The 12,716-nt window shown below is 53.0% G+C and overlaps 1 protein-coding gene across 2 annotated transcripts in view; it reads left to right on the top strand.

The window, feature by feature from the left end:
- Positions 1 to 12,716, top strand: part of IGSF3 (immunoglobulin superfamily member 3) — an 80,795-nt gene that overhangs the window by 47,602 nt on the left and 20,477 nt on the right. The window contains exons 5-8 of one of the 2 annotated variants that reach the window (XM_014463267.2): positions 2,336 to 2,725; positions 4,058 to 4,117; positions 6,485 to 6,886; positions 8,936 to 9,340. In XM_014463267.2, coding sequence (XP_014318753.1) covers positions 2,336 to 2,725; positions 4,058 to 4,117; positions 6,485 to 6,886; positions 8,936 to 9,340 — 1,257 coding nt within the window. The remainder of the gene's footprint in view (positions 1 to 2,335; positions 2,726 to 4,057; positions 4,118 to 6,484; positions 6,887 to 8,935; positions 9,341 to 12,716) is intronic. The other variant, XM_023761249.1, reaches the window with a different exon arrangement.

A 12,716-nucleotide genomic window follows, 5' to 3' on the forward strand; every position in this document is an offset into this window, starting at 1 on the left:
CTTTCCTTGTGTTCTGCTGACCTCGGGGGTGAGGTTACAGCTGTCCCGGGGAGTGGAGGCGGGGTCTGAGGAAGTCTGTGGTGCGTGTGGGGTCCCCTTGTCAACGCCTGTCCCCTGACCTCCCTGTCCCATTTGCTGTGGTTAGTGGTCTTGGACTTTCCATAATCTTCTGTCATTCTAGAGAGGGCTTCCCACTCACCTGACAGGGCAGATTCCTGAGTCAGCTCCGGGGTGGGGCCTGGGGAGCTGGGTTTCCAGCATCCTTCCCAGGTGATTTTTCCATGGTCTGTTTCCTACAGTTTGTATTCTTTTAATCCTCACCTGAGGATATTTTTCCATTGATTTTCAGAGAGAATGGAAGGGATGGGGAGAGACACACACACAGAGAGAAACATCGATGTGAGAGAGAGACACACCAATTGGTTGCCTCCCACACGTGTCCATGCCCTTGGCCAGAATAAAACCCCTGACCTTTCGGTCTGCGGGCCCTGAGCCAAACCTGCTAGGGCTCCACGGTCTGAGTTTTGTCAAGCACAGCTCTAGAGGTCATAGGGCAGAAGGGATTCTCTGGCAGCGGATGGATGTGAAGGCTTTTATGAGAAGGGGTGGGCTCCTGTAGAGGTGGCACCTTGTCTGTAGGACCCAGAGCATTACCAGCTTCTGCATCTTCCAGTACCAAGAAATCTCCAGACGGCACCTTATTTCCAATTTATCTTTCCCTTCCAGGATGGTTTTACTATCAGCTGCAAAAGTCTGGACCAAATTTGGAGTCTTAATGCTTTTAAATTGGGTTGCACCAGCTAATCTACTTTTTTTTTAATCTTACCAATTTGGAATTAGGAGTTTTAAAAATTTGCCCAGCAAATATCTCCAGACTACGCCAGCCCAAGGAAAACTCAATGACATGAATGTTGATGGCTTCGCTCTGGGCCCCGTGCTGTTCAGGCTCAGTGGTTGCCGCCCCAGCGTGGCCTTCTCGTAGTTCATTTCAGTCAACACCCAGTGAGTCCCTGCAGCACTGAAGGTGTGGTGGTAGCGCTGGGGATTCAAAGATGATTCACACTGGGTCCCTGCATGCAGGAGCCGGCCGGTGGGACAGCCAGCGGCTGAGAGCAGGGTGCTAAGTGCTGCGATTGGGCAGAGAGCACTCCGGGGACACGGAGAATGTGAAGTGTGTCTACACTAAGTTTCCCTGGAGGGGGCTGTTGTTAAGGCACATCCAGGGACACCAACAAGTCTGGTGACTTGAGCTGAGCCTTGAGTCTTGGCAGGAGAGCAGGGGGAGAGAAGCCTGCGATTGTTTGGCATGTTGGGCAAGCAGAGAGCAGTTGAGTATCAGTAGATGTTGAGTTCCAGATACAAGTGACAAGTGACGAGAGGAAAGCGGGGAAGTAGCCTGAAGCCCCACGTGCTGGAGGAGGAGGGACTGGGCGCTGGTTACAGCGATAGCCTCCCCTACCCCAGGCTCTTTGGTCCTGTTTTCTAGAACAGAATGTTTTCTCCAGCACTTGTCTCCTTTGTCTTACCCCCACCCCCGGCCATGGGTGCCTATGAGAGAGGAGAACTGTCCCATGGAAGTGACAGTCACCACACACCATTGCACGGGTGCTGGGACACGCTAGTGGTGACGAGCTCTTCGTGGATCACGCGACCCCCATGCCGGATCAGACACCCAGCTCTGAGAAGGGGGCTTGGGTTCGTTGGCCGTTTCAGAGGTGTTCTGGCTTTCGGTGTAAATCGGTACTTTTGGTGACACCTTTCTAAAGAATTGACAGGTGGTGACTAGTGAAAAGCCATTAGTTTTCTTTTTTCCTGTGAAGTTTTGTGACTTATTTCCGGTATTCACATGGGGGTGAAGACTGTATTTCAGTATATTAACATTTGAGTTATTGGGGTTGGGGATTCAGCACCTAGGCCAGTATATAACTTTGTCTCACTAACCCCTGTGGGGTAAGTCCCACTGCATCTGCTGAAAATATGTGTAGTCATGTGGCTAGTGGAGTTCCGGGGTAGAGGTCAAGGCTGGACCTTGGTGCTCTGCCAGGTGGGTGGTAATTCAGAATTCCTTACTGACTTTCGGGGGTCGGATCCAGGGCGGTATAAGCTGTAGACAGAGCCCAGCGGTCTCGACTGGAATAACAGGCCTTCAGACCGTCTGGGTCTGGCTACCTCAAGTGTCCTCTGTGACCTTCCAGCACTTTCTCATTCCCTGGGTGCGGTGGTGCCTTCCCTGGAGTGAGCCTGGGAAGTGGGCATGGGTGGGACTGTGCCATGCGTCTGGGTGGCCTGGGCCCTCACTCACCCAGTTGTGCCGCGTTGCGATTTGTTTCCTCAGACAAAGAGTTCATGGTGCGGCTGGAAACCGAGAAGCGCCTGTACACCACGGGGGAGCCGGCCGAGTTCCGCTGCATCCTGGAGGCGCAGAACATTCCCGACCGCTACTTCGCCGTCTCCTGGGCCTTCAACAGCTCGCTCATCGCCAGCATGGGGCCGAACGCCGTGCCCGTCCTCAACAGCGAGTTCGCCCACCGGGAGGCCCGGGGACAGCTCAAAGTGGCCAAAGAGAGCGACGGTGTCTTTGTGCTGAAGATCTTCCACCTCCGCCAGGACGACAGCGGGAAATACAACTGCCGTGTGACCGAGCGCGAGAAAACCGTCACCGGGGAGTTCATCGACAAGGACAGCAAGCGCCCCAAAAACATCCCCATCATAGTCCTCCCCATCAGTAAGTGGAGAGGCGCCTGCTTCCTTCCCCTCCTCCCCCTGGTCTGGTCCAGTAGCTGCATCACTGAGAGGTCAGGGGAGAGAAGACGGCGCTGGAGGGGAAGGAAGGGGGGACAGAGGGGGCTCTAGGGTTCAAGCTGACAGGGAAGGCCAGTTCACTGCTCCCCTGCTCTAGCTCCCCTGCCCACTTGGCAACCCCCCAGGTAGGCGAGCTCAGGGCTGTGTTTGCACCTGGAGGGGGCATCGCAGACCCCATGGATAGCAGCTCAGCTGGGAGGGAAACCAGGAATTCAGGAGAGCTGTTTGCTCCCAAGTGGGAATTCAGTCCCAGGAGGAGTGGGAGATGCCTATCTTGACATCTTCCTTCAGAGGGAGGATTTAAAATCATAAAGCTCATTGTTAAGAAGGAGTTGCCCTCTGGGTTTGGGGGGTGGAGGGGTTGGCATTTCCCTCATTTTCCCTTCCCTGGGGAAATTGTGTTTTTTAAAAGTCGGTGGCTGGGATCTCTCACATTTTCCCAGGGCATAGACTTTTAAATCTGATGTCCAAGGCTGCTCAGGTGGGCTCCCTGCCCCCCTGGGCACTGGGCGTTGTCTGGGTGGGTCACGGTTGTGGCTGGGGACTGACTGCCTACCTGTGTTTGCCTGTGTTTAGTCATCCATAGTCTCAGGATGTTCTCATTAATATCTCATTTCTCTCATGGTTCTATTTTTAGTAAAAAGAGAATGAAAAAACTTAGAATGCTCAGAGTTTAAACAAGATGGGGAAGTTTTTAAACTAACCGTTAACCCTTTCTCAGCTGTTCAAACTGTTCTTTCTCTCACCCTTACCCTGGCTTCCTTTTCATTTTTACAACGTTTGTAATATAGCTCTTGATCTTCAAGTCTGAAGGAAAAAGACCACACAAGCGTCCTCCCACTCTTTCTCCTTTTCTCACCAACAGGATTACTTTCTTTTCATGCTTATTTTTAAAAAGCCACACGCACACACCTAATTATCTTGAAATTCTTCTGTTACTAGACTCCCCCCCTCCCCCCTGCAATGCCTAGCATGGTGCTTTGCATAGGGTAGGTGCTTGCGGAGTATTTGTAGGATTGAAGCTGTGGAATCGAATGCCCACTCTCTTATTATTTTCCTGTCGGTCAGTGTTTGCTTTAACCATGCACGGACTCTCTGCTTTTAAATCTGCAACTAATTCCTTGTTGTGTCGTAAGGATCCAGTGAAGGGCAGCCACGCTGTTTGCTTCCTATATCTTTTGTGCTAAGAGATTTCCCCCCATCCCCTTCCAAGAACGTGTTTGATGATCTGTGGCCTGCTGTATTGCTTTTCCAGCAGATGACTGGGTAGTTAAAGTCCCCCAGAACCACCAGATCCTGCCCCAAGGCCACTTGGGTAAGTCTACCAAAGCAAACGATCACGTCGGTAATGATGGTAATACCTTGGACTTTAATGGCGCTTTTCCTCCCAAGAGCCTCAAAGTGCTTCTGCATCTATCATCTTCCCTGCTCTCCCCCTCAAGTCCCCGTAGAGGCCAATATCATATCCGTCCTATGAAGGAAGAAGCCAGAGCACCACCCAGAGCCGTGGCTGAGCCAGTTCCGTCAGAGGTTGAGCTTGCGCTGCAGTAGAAATCTCTGCTTCTAACCCCATGTCCACTGCTCTGTGCTTAGCCTGTGCTATACCACCAACCTCCTGGTTTGACAGTTCATTTGTGACGTGCCCTCGGATTCTCATGAGTCCTGTCCAGGTTGGCACTCGATCCAGAGTGTTTTAAATTGTCAGCTGCCTTTTCTCAGACCCAACAACACCGGTGAATAGTCTAACCGGGCAGTGTCTGTATTTGTCTTTGCCTGGGCTGCTGGAATGGTGTGGTTTCTCACAGCCCCATGTTCTAATTGTGCAGTTTTCCAGGCTTGCTAGAATAACAACGCACCCCCAGCAGCCCTCACAATACAAGCCAGGCTTACACGAGAGTCCATTGGGGTGACAGTAGGGGACGAGGGTGACACCCTGCAAGTCGTTCTTCTGATGAAGGCCCGCAGAGGGATTTTTCCCCCTGCATGCTGAAGTTGTCCTCACTCGGAATCGATAACACTGGGGATGAGTCTTTAATCCAAAGAGGAATCTTGTTGTTATTAATGACGAGATGAAAAGCAACGACCTCATCTAACACTCAGTGTCGTGACCCTGAGAAGTAGGAACTGTTAGTATCTCCGTTTCGCACATGAGATTTCGAAGCTTGGGTGGGATTAGGTAAGGACCCAAGATTGCAGAATTGGGCCCAGGCGGCCTGCCTCCACACCCTTGCTTTTAGCCACCAGTGCTGTGGATGCGGGCTCATCTGGAGTCTTATCATCTCCCCGAGTCTGTTGGGATGGCTCCTGGGAGCATTCCTAGTCCCCTTGTGCAGACCTGTTTTTGTTTTATTTTTTTCACGTAAAACAAGCCGACCCAGACTGAGGAGCAGGTCTACTCACCTTAACCAGAGTCCACGCAGGGGTTCTGCGCTCACCTGCACCTATTTCTGCCTGTGGGGGAATCCAGGGAGCAAGGATTGATTCAAATGCATGGTCCTGGGTACGGGTGTGTTTCCCACTGGGTGTGCCTCTTAATCTGGGACTTGATTGTATTGAGTGATTGAAAATTGTTGATTGATTTAAAAATGTGGGCGTGCCCAGAAAATTGGAACCAAATTAGTTATGGTATTTTGTGTTCTTTTATACTTATTATGGCTTTTTGAACTCAATATAGATAACTGTACAAAATAATATACTCATGATTAAGGTAGATTGGAATATCCATGATGTTTACAAAAACCAAGAGTTATGGGGGATAGTAAAATCAATCCTGATCACAGTGACCAGTTTTTGAAAACTTAGTATGTTTTAGGTGATTTATATACGTGGTCTCACTTACTTTTTAATCTTTAAAAAACTGTATGAGATAACACTCTCCCTGACTATAGTAGAGTTTAAATAGTTTGATTGAATGAGTTCATATAGCTAAGTGAGTTAGCAAAGCAGTGAAGGGAGTGGACTCCTTATCCCAAACTTTTTAAAAAAATGTATTTTTATTGTTTTCAGAGGGGAAGGGAGATAGAAATATCAATAATGAGAGAGATTCATTGATTGGATGTCAGCCTCTGTTTGACCACCACAGCACCAAAGGGTGGGAGTGGAATTTCCAAAGCATTCAACCTAATAGAAATCCAAATGGAAGAGCCTGGAACCCCTTCTGAACAAATAACCCCATACACTGTTTTATGCCCTAAGCTTAATGGCATTTGTTGTATTTGTTTTTAATTGATTTTTAGAGAGAGGGGAAAAGAGAGGGATAGAGAGACAGAAACATCGGTGAGAAACACCATCAGTTGGCTGCCTCCTGCGTGCACCCCTACTGGGGATCGGGCCCACAACCTGGGCATGTGTCCTGGCCAGTAATCAAACCAGTAACCTCTTGGTTCCTGGATTGACACTCAACCACTGAGCACGCCGGCCGGGCGGTTATATTTCTTAGGTTCTGATCCAGCCCCAGGTCTTAGACCCTCATTCCCCTGGTCCTCTGTACACGGCACAGGCTCCTAGGTGATCAGACCCAAATCCTGGAAGCAATGCCCAGAACCAGCCAGGGCCAGGGCTCTCAGCCTCCAAGGCCCACCGTGCCTGCAGCGGGTGACGCTGCACCCATCCTCCTTTCTCGTCTGCGGGGAGGGCGCGGTGGAGACCCGAGGCCCCAGCTGTGCTCTCTCTCTGTCCCCAGAGAGCAGCATCTCCGTGGAGGTGGCCAGCAATGCCAGCGTGGTCCTCGAGGGCGAGCACCTGCGCTTCTCCTGCAGCGTCCGCACGGCGGGCAGGTCGCAGGGCCGCTTCTCCGTCATCTGGCAGCTCGTGGACAGGCTGAACCGCCGCAGCAACATCATGTGGCTGGACCGGGACGGCACCGTGCAGCCGGGCGCGTCCTACTGGGAGCGCAGCAACTTCGGGGGCGTGCAGATGGAGCAGGTGCAGCCCAACTCCTTCAGCCTGGGCATCTTCCACAGCAGGAAGGAGGACGAGGGCCAGTACGAGTGCCATGTGACCGAGTGGGTGCGGGCCGTGGACGGCGAGTGGCAGGTCGTGGGGGAGCGCTGGGCCAGCACCCCTGTCTCCATCACGGCTCTCGGTAAGTGAATGTCTGGGAGTCCTTCTGCAGGGTCGCTGGGGTGACTGCCCCCGGGTCAGGAACCCTCCCCTGACCTGTATCGGTCAGTCCTGCCAGGAAACAGAGGGCACCTTCAAAGGATGTAATGGAAGGAACACGATATGGAAGTATGGGCAGGGCTGAAGGGACCAGTGATGCATGGTGGGGCCCTGGGGCCGGTGACTTTAACCACTTGTGGGTCTGGGTGGCGGGAGTGAAGCTGTAAGAATTCTGGCCAGAGGACCGAGGCCACTCAGCAGGACATGGTGGCCCCGGGTAGAGGATATGCCACCTTCAACCTGCTGAAGAGCAGGCGCACAGCCACGAAGCTGCTCTTCTGCCCCCAGGCTCTCCCCCGCCCCTTGTGTGCTGTCCAGTGCCCAGCCCTCCTGAAAGGTTCAGAGCAGGGCGGACAAGGGCAGGGAATCACCTTGATTCTGAGTGTGGACAGACAGGATGGCGAGCCTTGGCTTAGGTCTCTTCTGGGCTGTACTGTGCTCCGGGCTGAGTCTGAGCAACTGGCCGGGAGGTAGACACTTTCATTTTACAAGGAGACTGAGTGAGGCAGGTTAACTAATTTGCTCAGGGCTGTAGCTTTTAAATGCCAGACCCACAGCCTGAACCTAGGAAACCAGCCATCTATCTAATTTTTTCCAAAGCCTGTGCTCTGAGGCCCCTCCTTAAGAAAGCGATTTCCTCATTAGCATGAAATTAAAAGATACCTTGAGGTTTGCTAAAACCAAAGAAGATTAGATGGACTCCTCATGGGGTCCTTAAAGAGGCTTCCGCCAACACGTATCTGCCTCATCGGATCCGTGTGGGGCATTGCTTTGCTGGGAAGGTAGCTCTGCTGTCATCAGGAGACTCTGCCGTCACTTGTCCTGGAGACTTGGTCCCACTCCCTGAGGCCGTGTTGCCCCTTCCCCCCGGGCGGGGCTGCTGGTGCTCCTGAACACGCCGCGGTAAAGACGCAGCCCTGAGAGGGTTTGCTCCCCACAGAGTCCTCCATTCCATGCCACCCCCATTCTAATCCCCAGGTTAGAATGCCATTTACTTTCTAAAAGCTTTATCCCAGAGATTGGCCTGCCTTCTGCAGTCCCCATACAGCTCTGATTTCTGTCTCTAGAAGCTTCATCCAGAGGTTGAGTTTTCTGATGAGCTCAGTCCCATGCCTATGCTGAGCACCGTGGGCACCTGTGGACATGGAACCTGTGAGGAAAGCTCCGGGCGTCCAACAGTGGTAGCTTTTCCCGTCCTGTGAGGTTAGGAGTATCAAGGAGTAGGGCTGGTTAGTCAGGGTGGTTCCTCTAGAAGTAATTTTACGGTTCCAGGCTATCCCTGATTCTAACACTTCCTAGCTAGCTGTGTGGCATTGAGCAAGTTACTTAACTTCTCTCTGCCTCTACTTCCCTATCTGTAAAATGGGTTCATGCAAAGATTAACATGTGTCTGGTGGTTCCCACAGCCGGGGGTCACCAAGAGGTTCTGACCTGGGACCCCAGGAGCCTGGCTCTGCTCACCTGCTCGCCACACCTGGGGCACTTCTGCCTAAAGCCATAATCATAGTGGCCCAAGGGTGTGGCACAGAAGAAAACAGGAGGGTTCCCTGGAGTAAGGTCACCTTTTCAGCCTAAAGTAAACGACAGCACATGAATAGCTTTGGGGCTTTTTTCTCCTGCGTTAGCATGGAATCCCAAGATTTTTAGGAACGGCCCTGCAGTGGGGGCTGATGGACTGCAAATCCAGGTAGGTCCTCCAGCTTCCGAGCACGAATGGTCATCGAGAGGCCATTGTCAGCAGGGATCAGTAATACTGCTCAAGGGGGCTGCCCGATCTCTCTCTGTGGGGTCTTATGAGCTGTGAGTCTGTGCCTCCACGTGATAGCTAACGTAATCCTGGCCTGGCATCAAAACAGACCCGAGAGCCTTTGCTCTGCCCTGCTAGCTTTTGCCCGGACCCCCATCGCCGCGTCACCCCCGCCCTGAGAGAACCAAGTGACTCCTGGCTTGCGCCTGTCTGTTCTTTCTCCAGAAACAGGCTTCGCGGTCACAGCCATCTCCCGCACGCCGGGGGTGACCTACAGCGACTCCTTCGACCTGCAGTGCATCATCAAACCCCATTACCGGGCCCGGGTCCCTGTGTCAGTCACCTGGCGGTTCCAGCCAGTGGGCACCGTCGAGTTCCACGACCTGGTGACCTTCACCCGGGACGGAGGGGTCCAGTGGGGGGACAGGTCCTCCAGCTTCCGCACCCGAACGGCCATTGAGAAGGTGGAGTCCAGCAACAACGTCCGCCTGAGCATCAGCCGAGCCAGCGACACGGAGGCGGGCAAGTACCAGTGTGTGGCGGAGCTGTGGCGGCAGAACTACAACAACTCCTGGACGCGGCTGGCCGAGCGGACCTCCAACCTGCTGGAGATCAGGGTGCTGCAGCCAGGTAGGGGCACGGCCGAGCTCACGCTGGGTGAGACGCGGGAGGGAACAAAATGTGTGCGTTGAGCCCGCCGTGTGGCCGCTTTGACTTACCAACTTTTGATGTTGAGAAATTTCAAATCCGTAGGAAGTTGAAAGAACGAATCCCCTTCTCTTGGCCAGTTGTTAGTCTTACCATGTTTGTCTTCTCCCTCGGTGGGTATTTTGTTGTTGTTGAACCACTTGAGGGTAAGTTGGTGCCATCAGGACGCTTCCTCCTAAATACTTGAGTGTGAACCTCCTAAGAACAAGGACACGTGATTACAGGACGTCACTGACACTTTCCCAACTCCTAACCAGGTCCAGCCGGGACCACGCATCCCTTTTAGTTGTCACGTCTATTTACATCCCTTTACTCTAGAGCTGCGTCCCGGCCAGACACCTGTGTGTTGAGACACTGGTGTTGGTGAAAGTGTCCAGGCCGACTGTTTTGCTAGAAGCTCTGTCTCATGTCATCTCCTGTATCCTTGCCACAGCGGTGTGAACGTGGTACCCACCCCTGTTTGCAGACCAGGGACCCCGAGTTGGGGAGGGAAGGGGGACCCTCCTGAGCATCTGCTCTGTGCTAGGTGCTTAGGCTGGTTATTTTACCAGATATCCCGGCTGCCCCAGGAAAGGTTGCCCAGCACAGGGCCGCATAGCTGGTGGGGGGTGGAGCCAGGATTTGCACCCTTGCCTGCCCTTCTCCTGCTGGTTTCCTGACCCCAGGCCTGTCTGCTTGTGCTGAGTTCGAGCTTCATTCTTCCATGGGGCTGAGTCTCTCTCAGTAGGTGGTGAAGACGCACAAATTTGGGGAGCCTAGTCGGGGGTGGGGGGTCCTGTGAATACTCTCACCTTCATCAAGCCCTTCCCCTAACACGGGAGCGGTTAAGTGCATGCCACTCTCATGGTTTCCTCGGAGTCTGTCTGGTCTGCCGCTATGTTGGAAGCTGGATGAGGGTGGAGCCCAGGCCATGGTCCTGTTTCCCTCTGAGCTGGGCCCTGAACAGGTGAGGTCGGGCACCCACCCATGCAGCGGACGGTGGGGGTGGATGGCAGGTGACTTTGCAAAGACTTTATTCTGACGTTCTGACCCACCCACTTTGCAAAGAAGGGTTGAACATCTTGCAGAAAGGATTTTTCTTTCCGCTCACGGCCGTGGTCAGTGTCCAAACCCGCCCTGCTGGGCCATTTCAGATGGTCACAGTGTTGTTTGCAGCAGTGCGGGGTTACAGAGGGCAATGTCTGAGTTTACCCTTCACCTCTCCTAACCCCGTAAGGAGTCTGTTGTGTCGGCGAGTTTGGAACAAATGAGTCGTATAAACAAAGGGGCCGATCCTTGGCCAATTAGAGCCTAAACCTGGATGACAGGATGCTCGGGGAAGAGGCTGTTCTGCTTAAGTGGGTTTTCAGGTTAATGGAGGGCGAAGCAGAGACCCATTTCCTGTGAGCCCTTGTGTGGGAAGTGCTCGGGGACGCACTCGCCTGCCTTACTGAGTGACTTCGAGATAGTAATTGCCTCTCGTATGGTCTCCTGGCCCCCGGGGCGGGCGTGTGAGCTGTAGCGCAGGCACATGGTTCTGCCGCCCTCAAAGGCAGGGAATCACCAACCCCAGACCTTGCCTGACGCTGCCTTTTTGCACAAATCTCTAATATTTGCTGCTTTCTGTTGCTCCTGGGAATCTGAGGCTGGAGCTCATAAGGGAAGAATAAGGAATTAATTTATTGAAGGTTCAAGTTATTTTGATTCTGATCAATTGATGGTGTTACTAAAGGAGATAAGGGACAAAAATGGGCGCCAGGCTGTGTGCTCAGTACTTCTGTTTTCTTTTCATTCCATCCACCAGTGAAAGCGTGATGTTTGTTTCCCCAGGATGGTTTCCCCCGGAGGAAACCGAGGCGCCAGGTGTGAGGAGCCTCGAGGGGGGCAGGCCAGGCTGGTATGTGGGAGCCTGGCATTGGAACTGAGCTTGGAGCCCGGGTCTCTGATGCCCAGATACCTCCACTTTCCATGGTACCTTTTCAGTGCCTCCTGGGAAGTGGCTGGAAGCTGAGGATCTGCTCCGAGGACTGTGTCGGGTGTGGCTTAGGTTGAGTCATTTGTGTTCTCGCTGTAAAGTGTGCAGTGTCATCGTGCTGGGCTGTGTGTGGTGAGGCCCGTGCCCAGAGGTGCCCAGTTATGCCTCTCGGGGCCCTGGGGAGGCTGCGGGGAGCGAGTCGGCGCCCCGTCCGCACACTCCCGGGAGTGGCTGAGGCACCGGGAGAGCGCATCCCCTAAGTGTTACTGTCTCCCCTTTATGAAATATTGATGCACTTAGCACTTAATATGTTCCAGGGAGCCTCGTGTTTGTGTTTGCTCCTCCCTGCCCCCCCCCCCCCACACTCTGGTTGGCCCTGGAGCTCTTATTTGGGGGACACAGAAGTGGAAAAGTACAGAGGCTGACTGCGCCCGAGACCATGTAGACACGTGGTGACTATAACCTCCTTCATCTTCACTGCACCCAGGGAGGAAGGCACTGATTTTCCATTTATTTATATTTTAATATATTTTTTATTGATTTCAGAGAGGAACACGGGGGGAGAGAGAGAATCATTGATCAGCTGCCTCCTGCATGCCCCCTACCGGGGATGGAGCCTGCAACCCAGGCATGTGCCCTGACCAGGAATCGAACTGTGACCTCCTGGTTCATAGGTTGATGCTCAACCACCAAGCCACGCTGGCCAGGGCTGTTGCTTTCCCAGTTATAAGGGAGTAACTGAGGCTCAGGGAGGCTTGCTGAAGTCCAAGAAATAGTGAGTGGGAAGGTGGGACGGGAACGCAGGTGTGCCTGAGTAAAAAGCAGTTGGTATAAAAGGGGACTTTGACCTTAAGGCTGTGTCACCAGAAATTACTCCTCTGCGTCCTGTAGCGGTCTCATTTACAGAAGGCACTTTCTATAGATGCCTGACGTGCGGAGTCCTAGGCCTGGTCCAACAATAGCAGCTAGCACTTCCTCTGCATTTCTTATGTGCCATCGCCATCCCGAAGTCCTTACCTGTAAAACCTCACTTACCCATGCAATGCCATGAGGGGTGCTGTTTCCCCCACTTTGTAGATGTGGACACTGACACAGGGGTTGATTAAGTTACCCAGTGATCCGCAGTCAGAGGCAAGATTCACATCCAGACGGGCAGTCTGGCTCCAGAGTCCAAGCTCTTATTTTTTTTTGTTAGTCCTCACCCATGGATATTTTTTCCATTGATGTTTTAGAGAGAGTGGAAGGGATGGGGAGAGACAGAGGGAGAGAAGCATCAATTGGTTGCCTCCCACATACGCACCAACCAGGGTAGGGGATGGAGCCTGCAACTAAGGCCCCTTCAGT

The sequence above is a fragment of the Myotis lucifugus genome, unplaced genomic scaffold (genome assembly GCF_000147115.1).
Source record: "Myotis lucifugus unplaced genomic scaffold, Myoluc2.0 scaffold_203, whole genome shotgun sequence".
Taxonomy (NCBI): domain Eukaryota; kingdom Metazoa; phylum Chordata; class Mammalia; order Chiroptera; family Vespertilionidae; genus Myotis; species Myotis lucifugus.